Raw genomic sequence first — 14,965 nt, 5'->3', positions numbered from 1 at the left:
TAGATTATGTAGTGGAGCTGACATCTATTCAATGTAGTCGCCTTCAACTTTAATAACCGCCTCGATGCGAGTCCGGTTTTGACTTTGAAGGCGACTTATAAGATGTGAGGTGGCATGATGTGACAAATGATGAAACCACACAAAATACCATAACCGTTGCCGGAAACTTTGTTTTTATCACCCTGAGCACGTCTCTTTTATTTATAGCGATGCATCGATGAATTCTCAGGGTGCTGGCAATGGTCCTGCTATCATAACTGATCGGTAGAGAGCATGAGTTGTAAAGCGGCGCATTTCTGTTCTACCTCAGTAAACATTGTGTCACTTTCAGACATGATAGAAGGCTCCTATCGCTCTTGGGATTTGTACACAACTGGCCAACTAGTCAATGATTTGAAAAAAAGCCAAAAATTAAAAAAACAAAAACAAAATAAAACAACAGTTTTATCAATCGGAGAGGGAATCATGTCGACTTTTCCATCGCGACAATTTTATCGTTTCACCCTTTTGAAATAATTTGAAATTCAATTCCAAATAACAGTCCGTCAGACATGTCAATATTTGATTTGGATTAGCCTATTTCTCCGATTTTTCTTTTTATTACTGGACTGCAAATATTTTATGTCATTTTAGTTATATTCCTGATATTATTTCTTCCATCTAAGTTGTTAAAGCTGAAATATTCTTTGTTATTCACTAAAAAAAGATTAAGTGAACTTATTATGTTTACTTATACCCTTCTCTCCTGCAAATTCTTATATCTCTACTTTATATATATATACTAGAACAAGTAACACTTTGAAAAAGAGTTAAAAACATATTTAATTTTTAATTTTAATTTTAATTTTAAGCACAGAATAAGTGGATAGTCCTAAATCCGCGGAGTTTCGGAGAAATACTTTTCTTCTCATCAGAGGGTAGGATTTAGTAAAATGCTGGATCAGATTTTGCTTGCAAAAGTATTTGATGAAACTACAAGTAAGTCATTGATCTTACTTGGTAACAAATAATGAAGCAGAGGGAATATGGTGAAGAAAAAGGTGATTTCACGTGAATGAATAGTTTGGTGAAGAGCAAAATATCCAATAATGGTAAAATCCAAAAATTAAAATCCAAAAAAGTTGGTTAAGTTTCCATTTCTACAAGTAAAATCCAAGGGCATCGCGTAATTGAAAGATGGTCCAAAGTAATCCACAAGGCAGAAATCCGTGGAATAATTCACAAATTGGAGCAAGGAAAAGGGAATGAGTTTAAATAATATTATTAAAATGAAGATAAGATGTGCGTAGAAAAAAGAATTAAAAACGACTGTCAAGGCTGGGCTGATTTGGGGAGAAGTTATAATATACTTTAGTTATATCTGTATATAGTTATTTTTTTATACTTCTATAATATACTTTAGTTTTGCCATCTTGGATTATTTTGGTAATTGGTAATTGGTAATTCTTATATATATATCTATATATATAAAAATGTAAAGTTGGTTCGTTCTAAACAAATAAAACCCTATTTCTAAGTTACCAATTTATTGGAAATTTTCAGACAACCCATCTTTAGAGTCGAGGTATGTTTTTATGTTATTGAAATAAATTTACCTCGCGATTTATTAAAATTAAAATATTAAATAAAATAAATATATATTTTTTTTTACTGCGAATCTGTTCTGTTGATAAAACTGAACTTCCGGTTCGATTCATTTCACAGCCACGAATTGACGAAAGATTTCATTTTCTGTTAACTCGATAAGTAAAAAAAAACCAAAAAACTTACTCATGCAGAGAGTGATCCGTGCTGAAATAATAATGTTATTATTTAAAAAGCCATTCTTAACATGGGGAAGGGAGGGTGTTTTGTACCTATTCTGTACTTTAACCTTACAATTGAATAAAAACATATCATAAAACTTTAAAGGTGGAAAACAATTTTTAAAAAATAGCGCGGATCACTCTTTGCATTAGCACACACACACACACACACAAAAAAAAAATAATAATCCCATATTTTAAAACTTTAAATTAATTTATGTACTTATGTTTTTTAAATTTTATTTATGTTAAGGCTTCACTCATGAAACATTACGTTTTAATTGTTTAGTTTATTTTCACGGCATTGTTTGCATAAAAAAGTTTGTTTTAACTTTTTCTGGTAATCTCCAAAAATACCGTTAGGGCTTACAACATGGCCGCCAGAAGAGTCAACAAAAAACTGCGGATAAAATAGATAAAACTCGTAATTTCTGTTTTTAAAGTGGGTTGTCAATTTTCTTTATGAAATATACTTCCAAAATAAACTATTACAGTCGTTTAAAACATAATAGAAGTATTATTTTTTATTTTTTAAAAACAATGTTTTAAAAATGTCTACGCACGTTCGTTTTATATATTTTATTCGCAGTTTTTTGTTGACTCTTCTGGCGGCCATGTTGTAAGCCCTAACGGTATTTTTGGAGATTACCCTTTTTCTAAACTGTTTCATTTTTACGACATGCCTCAACGTATTATAAACACCCTAACCCCCCCCACATGTTAAAAAAAAACAAAAAAAAACGCCCTTCCATAAACCTCGAAAGCCGTTCTTAACATGGGGAAGTTAGGGTGTTTATAATATGCTGGGCCGAGTCGTAAAATTAACGAAGTTGCTATCTATTATTTATTGCAAAAAATGCTTGAAATTTATTTATTTGACAAAACAATTAAATTTTGGTACTCCTTGGGCGTTGAGTTCCATGGCGACCAGTAGAAAATAATAATAGTCGCTCCCTTAGTCCCCCACCTCACCCCGCGCGTAACATATTTTATTTACTGACGTTGCCGTAACTAAACGATTATTTGTCACATTTACAAACATTTATTTATTTATTTATTTTGAAAAAAGTTTTACTTTTTATGAATATTAAAAGAAAAATGGGTACTCATGCAGAGAGTGATCCATGCTGAAATAATAACGTTATTATTTAAAAAGCCATTCTTAACATGAGGGGAGGAGGGTGTTTTGTACCTATTCTGTACTTTAACCTTGCAATTGATTAAAAAAAAAACACGATTTAAAAAATAGCGCAGATCACTCTCTGCATTAGCACCGAAAAATGTTACTATTTATTAATTTCTCACTTTTTACAAACATTTGATTTTAAATTTCTTTTTAAATGACGACTTTTATCGACTTTTTTTTAAATATCCCCCCCTCCAATGGTGTTTATTCCGAAATCCGTTGTTAACATGGAGAGGTTGGGGGTGTTTATTCTGAAAGCCGTTCTTAACATTTGTGGAGGTGGATCTAATGTAAAAAAAAAATAAATAAATTTAAAAAAAAAACTAAATCATTTACTAATAACTTCTCACTTTTACAAATATTTTTTAATTTACATGCACAGATGAACAAATTGTTGAATAGTGCGAAAACAAAACATTTAGGTCCACCTCCACAATTTCTTTTTTAAATGACGACTTTTATTGATAAATAAATTTACTTCTCCGCAACTTTTATTGATAAATAAATCTACTTCTCTGCCACGGGCACTGAATCCCTCCTTTTTTTTAATAGTATTTTCGGGTGGGTATGCTGACAACAAATATCAGTTAAATTTTGCAAATAGCCCCCCCCCCTCCAAAAGTGGTGTTTATTCCGGAAGCTGTTCTTAATATGAGGAGGTTGGGGAGGGGGTGATTATAAGGTGGACCTAATCTAAAAAAAAAAAAAAAAAGTTGTTTATGCGCACATAAGCAACTATTTTTTTTATTAACTTTTTTTAATTTTTAATTTAAAAATTAGTAAATTTCAATGAATAGAATAATAAATCATTTATCATTAATATGTGTGTTTGGTTTTGTGCTGAATGAAACTTTTTTTTTCATTACAACAATAATGAACCAATTTAAATCTTCCGGCATGCGTTTAAGGGTTTCGAAATTATCAATATATCGTTTAGTTACTAAGCCAACGTCAGTAAATAAAAAAATGTTACATGCGCATGCATTAGCCTTGACTAGGAGGAAGGGGCTAAGGGAGCGACCATTAAATAATTATGCTGGTCGCCATGGAACTCAACGCCCAAGGAGTACCTAAAGTGGCACTTATGCACTTATGTTACCGTGCTATTTTTTAAAATAGTATTTTCACACGAAATTCAAATTTTACAATATCTTTTTCTTTTATTAATTTGTTAAGTGAAAGTACAGATAACCCGGTCGGTTTCTAATGCGAGGAAAATCTAGCCCCCCCCAAAAAAGGGGTACTCTGGATAATAACAAAACATTAAAATTGCCTCAGTCTCGAAAGATTTCTTCTCTACTGAACGAGGAAAAAACGGTGAAGTGTAGTTCACCTTCTGTTTCTCTCCCCCTCTCTCAATATCTCTCTCTATCCATCTCTCCCTTTCCCTCTCTCAATCTATCTTTCTCTCTATATCACCCTCTCCATCTCTCTTTGAGCCCCTTTCTCTCTCTAACTCCCTCTATCTCTCTCCTTTCCTCTGTTTCATCCCTCTCTGTTTCTAACACTCCACCTCTCTCTCTCTCTGTTTATCTATCAATCCCTTTATCTCTCTATCTCCTTCTCTTTCTCTATTTTCCTCTCACTGTCTCTTTTCTATCTATATATCTTCCTCTCTATCTGTCCATCTCTAATCCTTCATCCTATTTTAGTCTCCTAAATTAATTACAGTGAATAAGGCATTGTCAAAACATGGATAAATCCTATTTTAGTCACCTAATTTACTGACTGTGAGAATAGAAGTTATTTGGAAATTACTGCTACCTTGAACAGCACCAGAAGTAACTGGTAAAACCTTTCTAATTAAATTGATTTTGGCAGCCATTTGGTAACAAAATGACATAGCCTTAGCCCTTGCTGCATGAGGAATACCTGCGACCTTGCTGCCAAGTAGAAGAATTATTTATTCTACTTTAAAACATTCAACTTTTCAAAAATCTCATGTTTGACATCTCCAAAACATCCAATATGGGGAAAAATATTGCAGAAATGCAAACTTATTGTTTAGGATGAATGCACAATGGTACGCAAAAAATCACTTGAGGCTCTTGGTCGATCCTTGCAAGATTTGCGTGGCAATGTCAGACCATTTGGGAATGCAGTAATATTGCTTGCAGGAGATTTCAGACAAATGTTACCTGTTATTCTTCAATCAACACCAGCAGATGAAATAAATGCTTGCCTCAAATACTCTACTTTTTTGTTCCATGTGAAGACATTAAACTTAACTCAAAATATGCATGACCAGTTGCAGACTGTTCGATCCGCACAAAAACTTTTGCATCACTTGTGGGAAATTGGGTACGAAAAAGTGCCAGCTGATCAGAGTTAAGGGCAAAATTCTTTGACTTTTAACTTCTGTAATTTCTGTAATTTTATTTCATCAAAAGAATAGTTAGTTTAAAAGGTTTTTGCAGATATTCAAAATATAAGAATTCCATTTGACTGAGTGAATGAGCTATTCTTGCAGGTCAATACAAAGATGCCCATGAACTTAACGCTATAATTAAATGTAAAATTCCAAGTGAGGTAGTCAAATACAAATCCATCGACACTGTTGTGAAAGCAGATAAACTGGTTAATTATCCAACAGTTATATTTGCCAGGGATGCCACCGCATGTATTGTAACTGAAATTTGGTGTACTAATTATCATGTTGTGAAATATAAACCAATCCAAGCTTTGCAATGGCACATAGCTTGCAGTAAAAAAAACAAAAACAAACAATATCATAGAAACAGCAATCTTAACAGGACCTTTCACAGATGAATATATCTTCATTCCATGCATTCCTATGATTCCACCGGATACATCATTACACTTTAGCAAATTGCACTTTCCAATTTTATTGTCATTTGCAATAACCATCAACAAAGCACAAGGAACAATCTTTACAATTGTGGGCCTTACAGTTACACACTGACTGTTTTTTCACATGGACAGTTTATGTTACATATTCAAGAGTCACCAAACCAGAAAATCTCTATATCAGCTAAGAAAATGGAACAACAAAAGCTGTGTACCCATGCAAAATGGAAATTTAAACCTATAAGAAACATGCTTTTTCTCATTTTGGAACTTTTTCCATTGCGCCAATTTGAGCCACAGCAACGCGTGGCAGGGTACAGCTAGTATATATATGTATATATAAATATATATATATATATATATATATATATATATATATATATATATATATATAATGCACTTTGTGGGTGTGTGAAAGTTCGTTCCATACGGACTCTGAAATGGCTGGGCCGATTTTCTTCAAAATTCACACAAATGTACTTTATGTGTCTGGCAGTGTTCTTAAATATGCTTTATAAAGGAATGCCTCCAATAAGTATCGGAAGACAGTGCCCGAAAAAATCCTATTAGAGAAAGCACACTCCGGTTTTGGCAAAAAATTACCACTTTTATACAACCTATTATCACAAGTGGGTTTGAGAAGTTTTATTACCACACAAGCAGAAAGACTTGGTGTAGGAAGTCAATTATAGGTTCTTCCATAAGATAGGGTGCATTCGAAATTAATGTTTCTATTCAGAGCACACTTAGATGACGATACTTGACTGTTTCATTTTAAATTCAAGCAAGTATATATAAAAAATACTTTTATAAATTCAAGAGTAGGTCCTCTACAGTACAATGTAGACTAAAATGTATTGTGAAGTCACTGAAGGTAGACATATGAACTTTCTACCGGTGCACCGTGCTGGCTTCTTGTATAGAGTAAGCAATGACTCGATCTGATTGACAGATGATCGATTACAACCCATATTGATGACAATAAAATATTAGAAGCGTGGTAAATTCCTGGATCCTCATCCTATCTTTGGTGAAATTTAAATTTAAATAACAGCTTCCATCATGGAGAAAAAAAAACTTTATAATTCACTTTACTCACGGCTATGTATTCTCCTAGCTGAAATAATTAAAGTTTCGCCGTTGAAGAACGCCATACGGGTTTTATTTTTATAGTGACAACATGACACAGAAAAAACAAATATAACAAAAGCCCATAAAATAACACACACACACAAACTGTTTCCATCCAAACATTTTAATATATACTAGCTGTACCTGTGGAAATTCCACCGGAATTAATTCACATGTAATATATTGATGTTGGCATTCTGTAGATGTTCTAGATGTTCAGCGTAAATGGAGACGCTCTGATATTATTGTAGCTTTTTTTGTTAAAAGTGCAAAAGTATTTATCCAAGCTTGCACGAATACCCGGTAAAGTCCGGTTGTAAAGTACACTTAAAGATGATATTTTAATTCTTGCAGATTTCGTATATATTATTATAGAGTTAATGTTCTGTTGATTTTTATATGTTATAAAGCTGGGATTTCCAATAAAAATATATCCATATGATTTGGGTGCATTAGCTTGAATCGAAACCGAAAGAATATATATATATATATATATATATATATATATATATATATATATAGAGAGAGAGAGAGAGAGAGAGAGATAAAAAGGAACAAACCGTATTATGTTTTCATCAACGTTTCGTCTTTATTTCGAGACTTCCTCTCGATGAATGAGATTAAGAAACAAAAAATACCAGTACATAATATTTGAAAATGTTTCACGTGCACAGTGTGACGCAGTTCTATTTCAGATAAACGGAAAAAAGACGTTGGAAATTCCAAAAACCCTCTTTTTGAACAGCCTTAGCAATTATTTTAACCGGGTAAATACCTCTAATAAAATTCTGCACCAAAAAGGCAATATTTCGAGCTACCGCACGCCGCCCAGCGAACGTACACACACACACACACACACACACACACATATATATATATATATATCCTTTTAGTTTTTTAACCTTTAGAACTATATAAAAAAAACTTATTTAATTTTTATATTTTTTCTTATTCGTTAGAAAACTATTTAGTCAGTAAGTCATTTAATCACCTACAATCAGTGCATCAACTTGCTCTCTCAAATAGTCTCTATAGTCCTAATGTTAATTTCAGTGATCATCGGTTATTAACCATGAAACACTGTTTCGGGGATTTAAAAACAAAACACTATATTTAATCATGGCTCTCGAGCAGTAGTGATCAAATTCCACCTCCCTTAATCTTAAGAACAAAAAATATTAAAGATATTAGATCTAGTTTCCTAATCTTAATTAATTTTGCTAGCCTATTCATGTTATAAAATTAACATACACGCACACACACACACACATATATATATATATTATATATTTGCTTCACTTTTTGTTATCAAGTAAGATCTTTGACTTACTTGTTGTTTCATCACATACTTTTGTATGCAAAATCCGGTCCCGCATTTTGCTAATTCCTACCCTCTGATGAGAATGAAATTATTTCTTCGAAACTCCGCAGATTAAGGACTATCCACTTATCAAGGGTTTCCTTTTTAGATTAAATATGTTTTTAACTCTTTTCTCAAACTGTTTTTAACATGTTCTATTAACTGTTTGCTCTTATATATATATATATATATATATATATATATATATATATATATATATATATATATATATATATACATGTTAATTTTTTCAGATTGTTTTATTTTAAATAATGTAAATTAGAGAAAAGGTTCTTTAAAAAATTGCACTTATACTTCAAATAAAAGAAAATTATTTTCCATGACTTTGTGTCAGCCAACTGAAAAAGGAATGTAGAATTCATTTTGCTTTAAATCAAGAAAATTTTGTCATATTCATTGTCGGACTTGAATTGGCTAATTAAAAAAAAATGGGGCATTGATCATGTTCATATATGTTCGCATCGATTAATTATTCTGCCATAGCGTACAGACTGTGTTTTTTTTTTCAACCTTATATGTGATATTAAACACATACTGTAGGGATTTGATTAACAGTTGTTTGCTTTTTTTTGTTCGAATTTCAAAGGTAAATATTTTGGTATGGATTCCGACGAGTATGAACACGCCGTTACTGACGAATGTTTGGAGGCTCATGAGGACCATTCGAAGCAAGGTTCACACCATCACAACAATTATAACCCATTCTACTTACCAATGGGACAAATGACTGTTTACAGGTAAGTTCTACACAACGAACACTTCCAACTTTTTACAATATGACAAATAAAAAAGAACATTTCACCCACAACATTTGTACGAGGGTCGTTCAAAAGCAAAGCCTCCAATTTTTTAACTCTAAGAGTTAAACAGCTACGTTCTGAGTGGTAGCATAAAAACGAGCCACCTTTTGTGCCCTAGGATTTAATTTTCTACATAGTCACCATCATTTTCAATGTACTTTGCCAGGAATTCAATGACGCGTCTCTGCTCCTGATGCACGTCTAAGACAGTCGATGCTTTCTTAGAGTCTCGCACCGTCAATAGTTGCAACAGAGAGATGCAACTTTCAGGTCAAGCATGCATAAGTTCAATCATTATAACAATGCAAATCGTAATAACCTATGAGCGAATACTTTTAAAATGACTCTCATACAATACGTTATAAAATACACCAGTACGCTTAAATATACTTCATTAATTTAACGAATTTGTTTTAAAAATGTTTACACTAAAACGATTTGGTATTGTGCAATATTAAATTTGTTTTATTCAGAATTCTAATTTTACATAAAAAAGCAAAAACTAGTATGTATATATGTACATATATATATATATATATATATATATATATATATATATATATATATATATACACACACACACACACACACACACACACATATATATATATATATATATATATATATATATATATATATATATATATATATATATATATATGAGATTGTTGCTTGATTTAGTTTTTATTTGCGATTCTGTACTATTTGTTTTTCTTTCCGCTGAGCGCTTATTATAAGAAAGGAGTTATCTGCGCTTTGTTTTCAGTGTTTTCCGCCCCACATTTTTTAGGGCGTATTATTTTGTTTATTATTTTTTAAATTATGTTTTTATTAAATATTATTACGTGCATAAAAGTAATATATATATATATTTTTTTTTTTTTACACAGTGATCACCACTTATCAAGGCCCGAAAGCCACTCAGGGATAAAGGTTATTGCAAGTACATTACGTTAGTGAGGCGATTTGCTGATATGTTTACTGAAGGGGGCGGTTCATTAGGAATTTGTTAACATTGGACTTGAAGACAACCAAGTTGTAGTCCGGAGGGAAGCAGGCAGACGGAACAGAGTTCCACAGGCGTGCAGTTCTAAGAAAGAAGCTTTGTTCATGGAATCTGCGTTTTGATTTAGGCACAGATATAGAGTGGGGGAAATTTTTCACAGTGGATTCAGCTAGACGGGTGTTTTTCGTGAAAGATTGGCGAGGGGGGACCAGAGATTGGAGTTCAGATATATATATAAGAGAGGTCACCAACAATGTGTATTTTTTAACATTATTTTATTATTCCGTGTTTTGGTTTTTAATTGAAAATTATGTGTAGATCATTGTAATAATGTTTTTAAATCATTGAAATCGTTGGAATTTCTTAACCCATTATATATATATATATATATATATATATATATATATATATATATATATATATATATATATATATATGTACATATATATATATGCATATATATATGTATATATTTATATATATATATATATATATATATATATATATATATATATATAGAGAGAGAGAGAGAGAGAGAGAGAAAGAGAGAGAGAGAGAAAGAGAGAGAGAGAGAGAGAGTGTCCCACTTAAAAGTAGACCAGAAAATATTGTAGAGAGGAGGAACATTATTTTATTGTTTAAATTACGTGTAGCATTATTTAAATTGTCTGTAATGTTATAAAAGATGCTGGAAGTGCTCCCCATTTACATCTAGGCTCGAATGCCACTCGAGGATAAGGGTTAATCAATGTAAGGTTAGAAGTGAAGTAATCCTTAATGACGTAAATTGGGTGGAATTTATTTATTTGGACGACCTAACAGTAATTTGTTTACATTTGATTTGAAGGCTACCATGTTGTATTAAGCCGGGAAGAATGGATAAGAATGAAGAAAAATACTTAAATAAAATACTATAGACGTGAAGATGCATGGGTATATTTGTATGAACTTTTTAAAACGTCTACTCTATGCATACAATTGTTTAAAAAATCCTACATTCGCAACAAGGACTGAATTTGAGAAAATCTCACATTTAAGAGTAATCTCCCTTGAGTATGTCAATATTTTAAATGTAAAGAAATCGATAAAGCGATGAAATATTTATTTTTTAGCCCAATTTTCTCTAAATCTATATCCCAATTGATTATTCCCCAGCATTTATGCTGCTTCTTTGAGTCGTCATGATTTTTCAATCTCTCCACGTACTACGGGTTTCGATATTCTTCTAACTGTATTTTAGAAGACAACATGTCTCACCTTTTTATACATTTTCACATTTACATGGGATTTCGTATACACAGTTTTGCTTTTAACGAAACGAAGTAGATCACTTTGATATTAATAGATAGACACTGTAATCATGCCTTCTTATATTCATTTATACATGGTTTGGAGTTAAAAGTTAACACCTATTGTTCTTAAATGCTGAACCTCTGACTATAAATCATAAATTCACACAAAAACAACCTGGCCAGCTTCTACTGACTACAGAATTCGAGGGATTATTGTATTTGAATACAAGTTTGTTTAACCTAGCAGTGCAGATAAAGCCTGCTTGAAAATTTATATATATGTTGTCCATAGAACAAACCAGATATATTAACAAAAAAGGTCCTATTCGTAACGTGGTATCTTTAAAAAACTATTTGTAGCTCTGGTATTGCACTATTGAGCTATTTAAATGAACACTTTATGCTTTCTATTCATGTTTAATTAATATCCCAAATAGTTAAATTACATATTTTACATAAGAAATATCATATATATATATATATATATATATATATATATATGTATATATATATGTATATATATGTGCATATATATATGTTTGGCTGTAGAATTTATTATATATATATATATAACTACTTAATTTACTCACATAAAATTAATATACGAAAGTATAGATTTATGCGTAAACTTTAAGTATTTACTTCAAAAGTGCACAATACGTAGGTAGAGCTAGTTAGTAATTTATAAAATATATATGGCGATTAAGCTACACAGAATATTCCGCGTTTCATCCACTCTATGACTCTTCAGGCATATGCGCGCATAAGCCTGAAGAGTCCTAGAGTGGATGAAACGCGGAATATTCAGTGTAGCTTAATCGCCGTATATTTTATATATATATATATATATATATATATATATATATATATAAATATATGTATATATATATATATATGTATATATATATATATATATATATATATATATATATATATATATAAAGGTCCTATTCGTAACGTGGTATCTTTAAGAAAATATTTGTAGTTTTGATATTGCACTATTGACCTATCTAAATGAAAACTTTATGTTATCTGTTCTGTATGTATAAAATATCTTTATATAATTTGAACCCGTATTATTGATAAATAATAGGAGATAGTCTTCGAAGTGCTTTGGTTGAAAAATTGAATGATATTCTTTAATATATTCTTTAATTGCAGACTCCGGTTGAAATGCACATGCGCCGAAAGTGATGCCATAAAAAGTGGGAGAAAACACTGTGCTCGGACTTTACCTTTCGAAGAGCAACAATGGCCGGCGTATATGGGGCCACGCGGCGATAGCCATTGGTTACCGCGGACACCGACGCCGCTACCTACCGGGACATCTGGTCAAAACGCATAAGAAAAAAACATTGACCAGTTTCCAGAAAATAAGTATTACTTTGGAAGGAAATTGAAAAAACATAAAAAGTACAAATTTATAAATAAATAAATAAATAAATAATAAATGAAGAGGAAGTAAAAATAATTAAAAGTGGAAACTAACAAAAAAGAAAGAAAGAAGAGGCAAAGATACGAAAGAAAGAAAGAAAAATGAGCGGATGATGGAAAGCAAAAAAAAAGATAAATGAAGAAATGAAGAAAGAAAGGGAAAAGAAATAAAAGAAAAAAGAAGGATGAAAGGTAAAGAGATAGACGGAGAAGAAAGTAAAAATATGAAAGAAAATTTATAAAAAGTATCTCGATAAAAACTATTGGACATAAATGTACAGATTTCTAAAATAAAAAAAGTAAATAAATAAAAACTGAACTGAAGAAAAAGAATGAACAGTAAATATACATATTGAACGTAAAACGGGAAACTAACAAAAAATTTAAAACAAAAAGAAACGAGAAAGAAACGTAAAAAAGAGACGAAAGAAAGAAAGAATGAATGAACGAAGAAAAGAAAAGAAAACAGACGAAAAGCAAAAACATCAGAAAAAAAAGAGACAAAAAAAGAAAAATGGCGATTTAAGAAAAAAAAATGGATATACAAAATTAAGAAAAAACAAGCAAAATTGAAAAAAACACACACATCTTTAATGAATAATTAGCATTTAATAATCCTTCTCCCACGTTCTTCAGAAAATAAGTATTAAAAAAATCATATACAAACACAAATTAAATATTATTATACCACGTGATTACGCGTGAGAACCATACCTCCCCACTCCAAATCATCCATCCAAACCTTTGACCATCCATTCGGCATTCTACATATTGTCTTCTATTCCTAAACTGAGCCGATGAATTTGTTTCACATCGTATCAAAAATAGTCACAATAATCACTTATATAACTTGGTTGTTTCAAGTGATCAAAGTATTATGCCCATCTATAATTCTGCACCTGTAATGTTCTTCTGGATATATATATATATATATATATATATATATATATATATATATATATATATATATATATATATATATATATATATATTGTTACGGAATTTGGCCCTGAAGAGACATTTAAGAAGTGCCCGTAGAACTGGAATGACACACACACACACACACACACACACACACACACACACACACACACACACACACACACATATATATATATATGTATGTATGTATGTATGTATGTATGTATGTGTGTGTGTCATTCCAGTTCTACGGGCACTTCTTAAATGTCTCTTCAGAGCCAAATTCCGTAACAATATATATATATATATATATATATATATATATATATATATATATATATATATATATATAAAGGGAGAGAGTGAAATTACACTACGTTGATATCAGGACGTGCTTGTTACAAATACTTTAAACTTATATATACGCAGACGCATATATATACACACGTACGCAAGCAACCCATATATAGTCATATAAATTGTAATATTTATGAAAGGAAGTGCTCTATGTCTATTTATACGTTATTTGGTTGGCAAATTATTTTGTGAGTAAGTAATTTTACCTCCTGCAATCGCTAAATCAACTTGCTTTATCGATCTCACAATAGTCTTAAGTTTTCAGGAACCACCAGGGTTTTTCCATTAATAACTGGTCCCGGGATTTTGAAACACAACTGCATATTAAATCATAGGTTATGTTATATATATATATATATATATATATATATATATATATATATTCATATATATATATTCATAAGTAAGTTATAAAATATATATAGCGATTAATCTACACTGAATATTCCGCGTTTCATCCACTCTAGGACTCTTCAGGCTTATTCAGTGTAGCTTAATCGCCATATATATTTTATAACTTACTAACTAACTCTACCTACGTATTGAGCACTTTTGAAGTAAATACTTAAAGTTAACGCATAAATTTATACTTTCGCATATTAATTTCATGTGAGTATATATATATATATATATATATATATATATGCATATGTATATTCGATGACTTTATATGTGTGTGTGTTTTCTTTGAAAATACTTAATAGGGATAGATACACAGCTATTTACTTAGTTTCGAAAAGGTTTTCTTTTATTGGTCATAACATTGCATAAACGTGTTTCACCACCATTGAGCCTCATCAGCACATTAGAAATTTTTTTAAAAGTTTTCCAGCCCACAAATAGA

At 31.0% G+C, this 14,965-nt stretch overlaps 1 protein-coding gene across 2 annotated transcripts in view; it reads left to right on the top strand.

The window, feature by feature from the left end:
• The window catches only part of LOC145278028 (uncharacterized), a 211,447-nt gene extending 198,471 nt beyond the window's left edge, over positions 1-12,976 (top strand). For both annotated transcript variants that reach the window (XM_080130239.1, XM_080130240.1), the window contains 2 exons: positions 8,898-9,048; positions 12,571-12,976. In XM_080130239.1, coding sequence (XP_079986365.1) covers positions 8,898-9,048; positions 12,571-12,754 — 335 coding nt within the window. In that variant the 3' untranslated portion in view covers positions 12,755-12,976. The remainder of the gene's footprint in view (positions 1-8,897; positions 9,049-12,570) is intronic.
• The last annotated feature ends 1,989 nt before the right edge of the window (positions 12,977-14,965 follow it).

Source organism: Euprymna scolopes, chromosome 6, assembly GCF_053919585.1.
Source record: "Euprymna scolopes isolate OS-2025 chromosome 6, ASM5391958v1, whole genome shotgun sequence".
NCBI lineage: Eukaryota > Metazoa > Mollusca > Cephalopoda > Sepiida > Sepiolidae > Euprymna > Euprymna scolopes.
The sequence above is the reverse complement of the archived record's forward strand: the minus strand, read 5'-3'. Positions and strand labels throughout refer to the sequence as shown.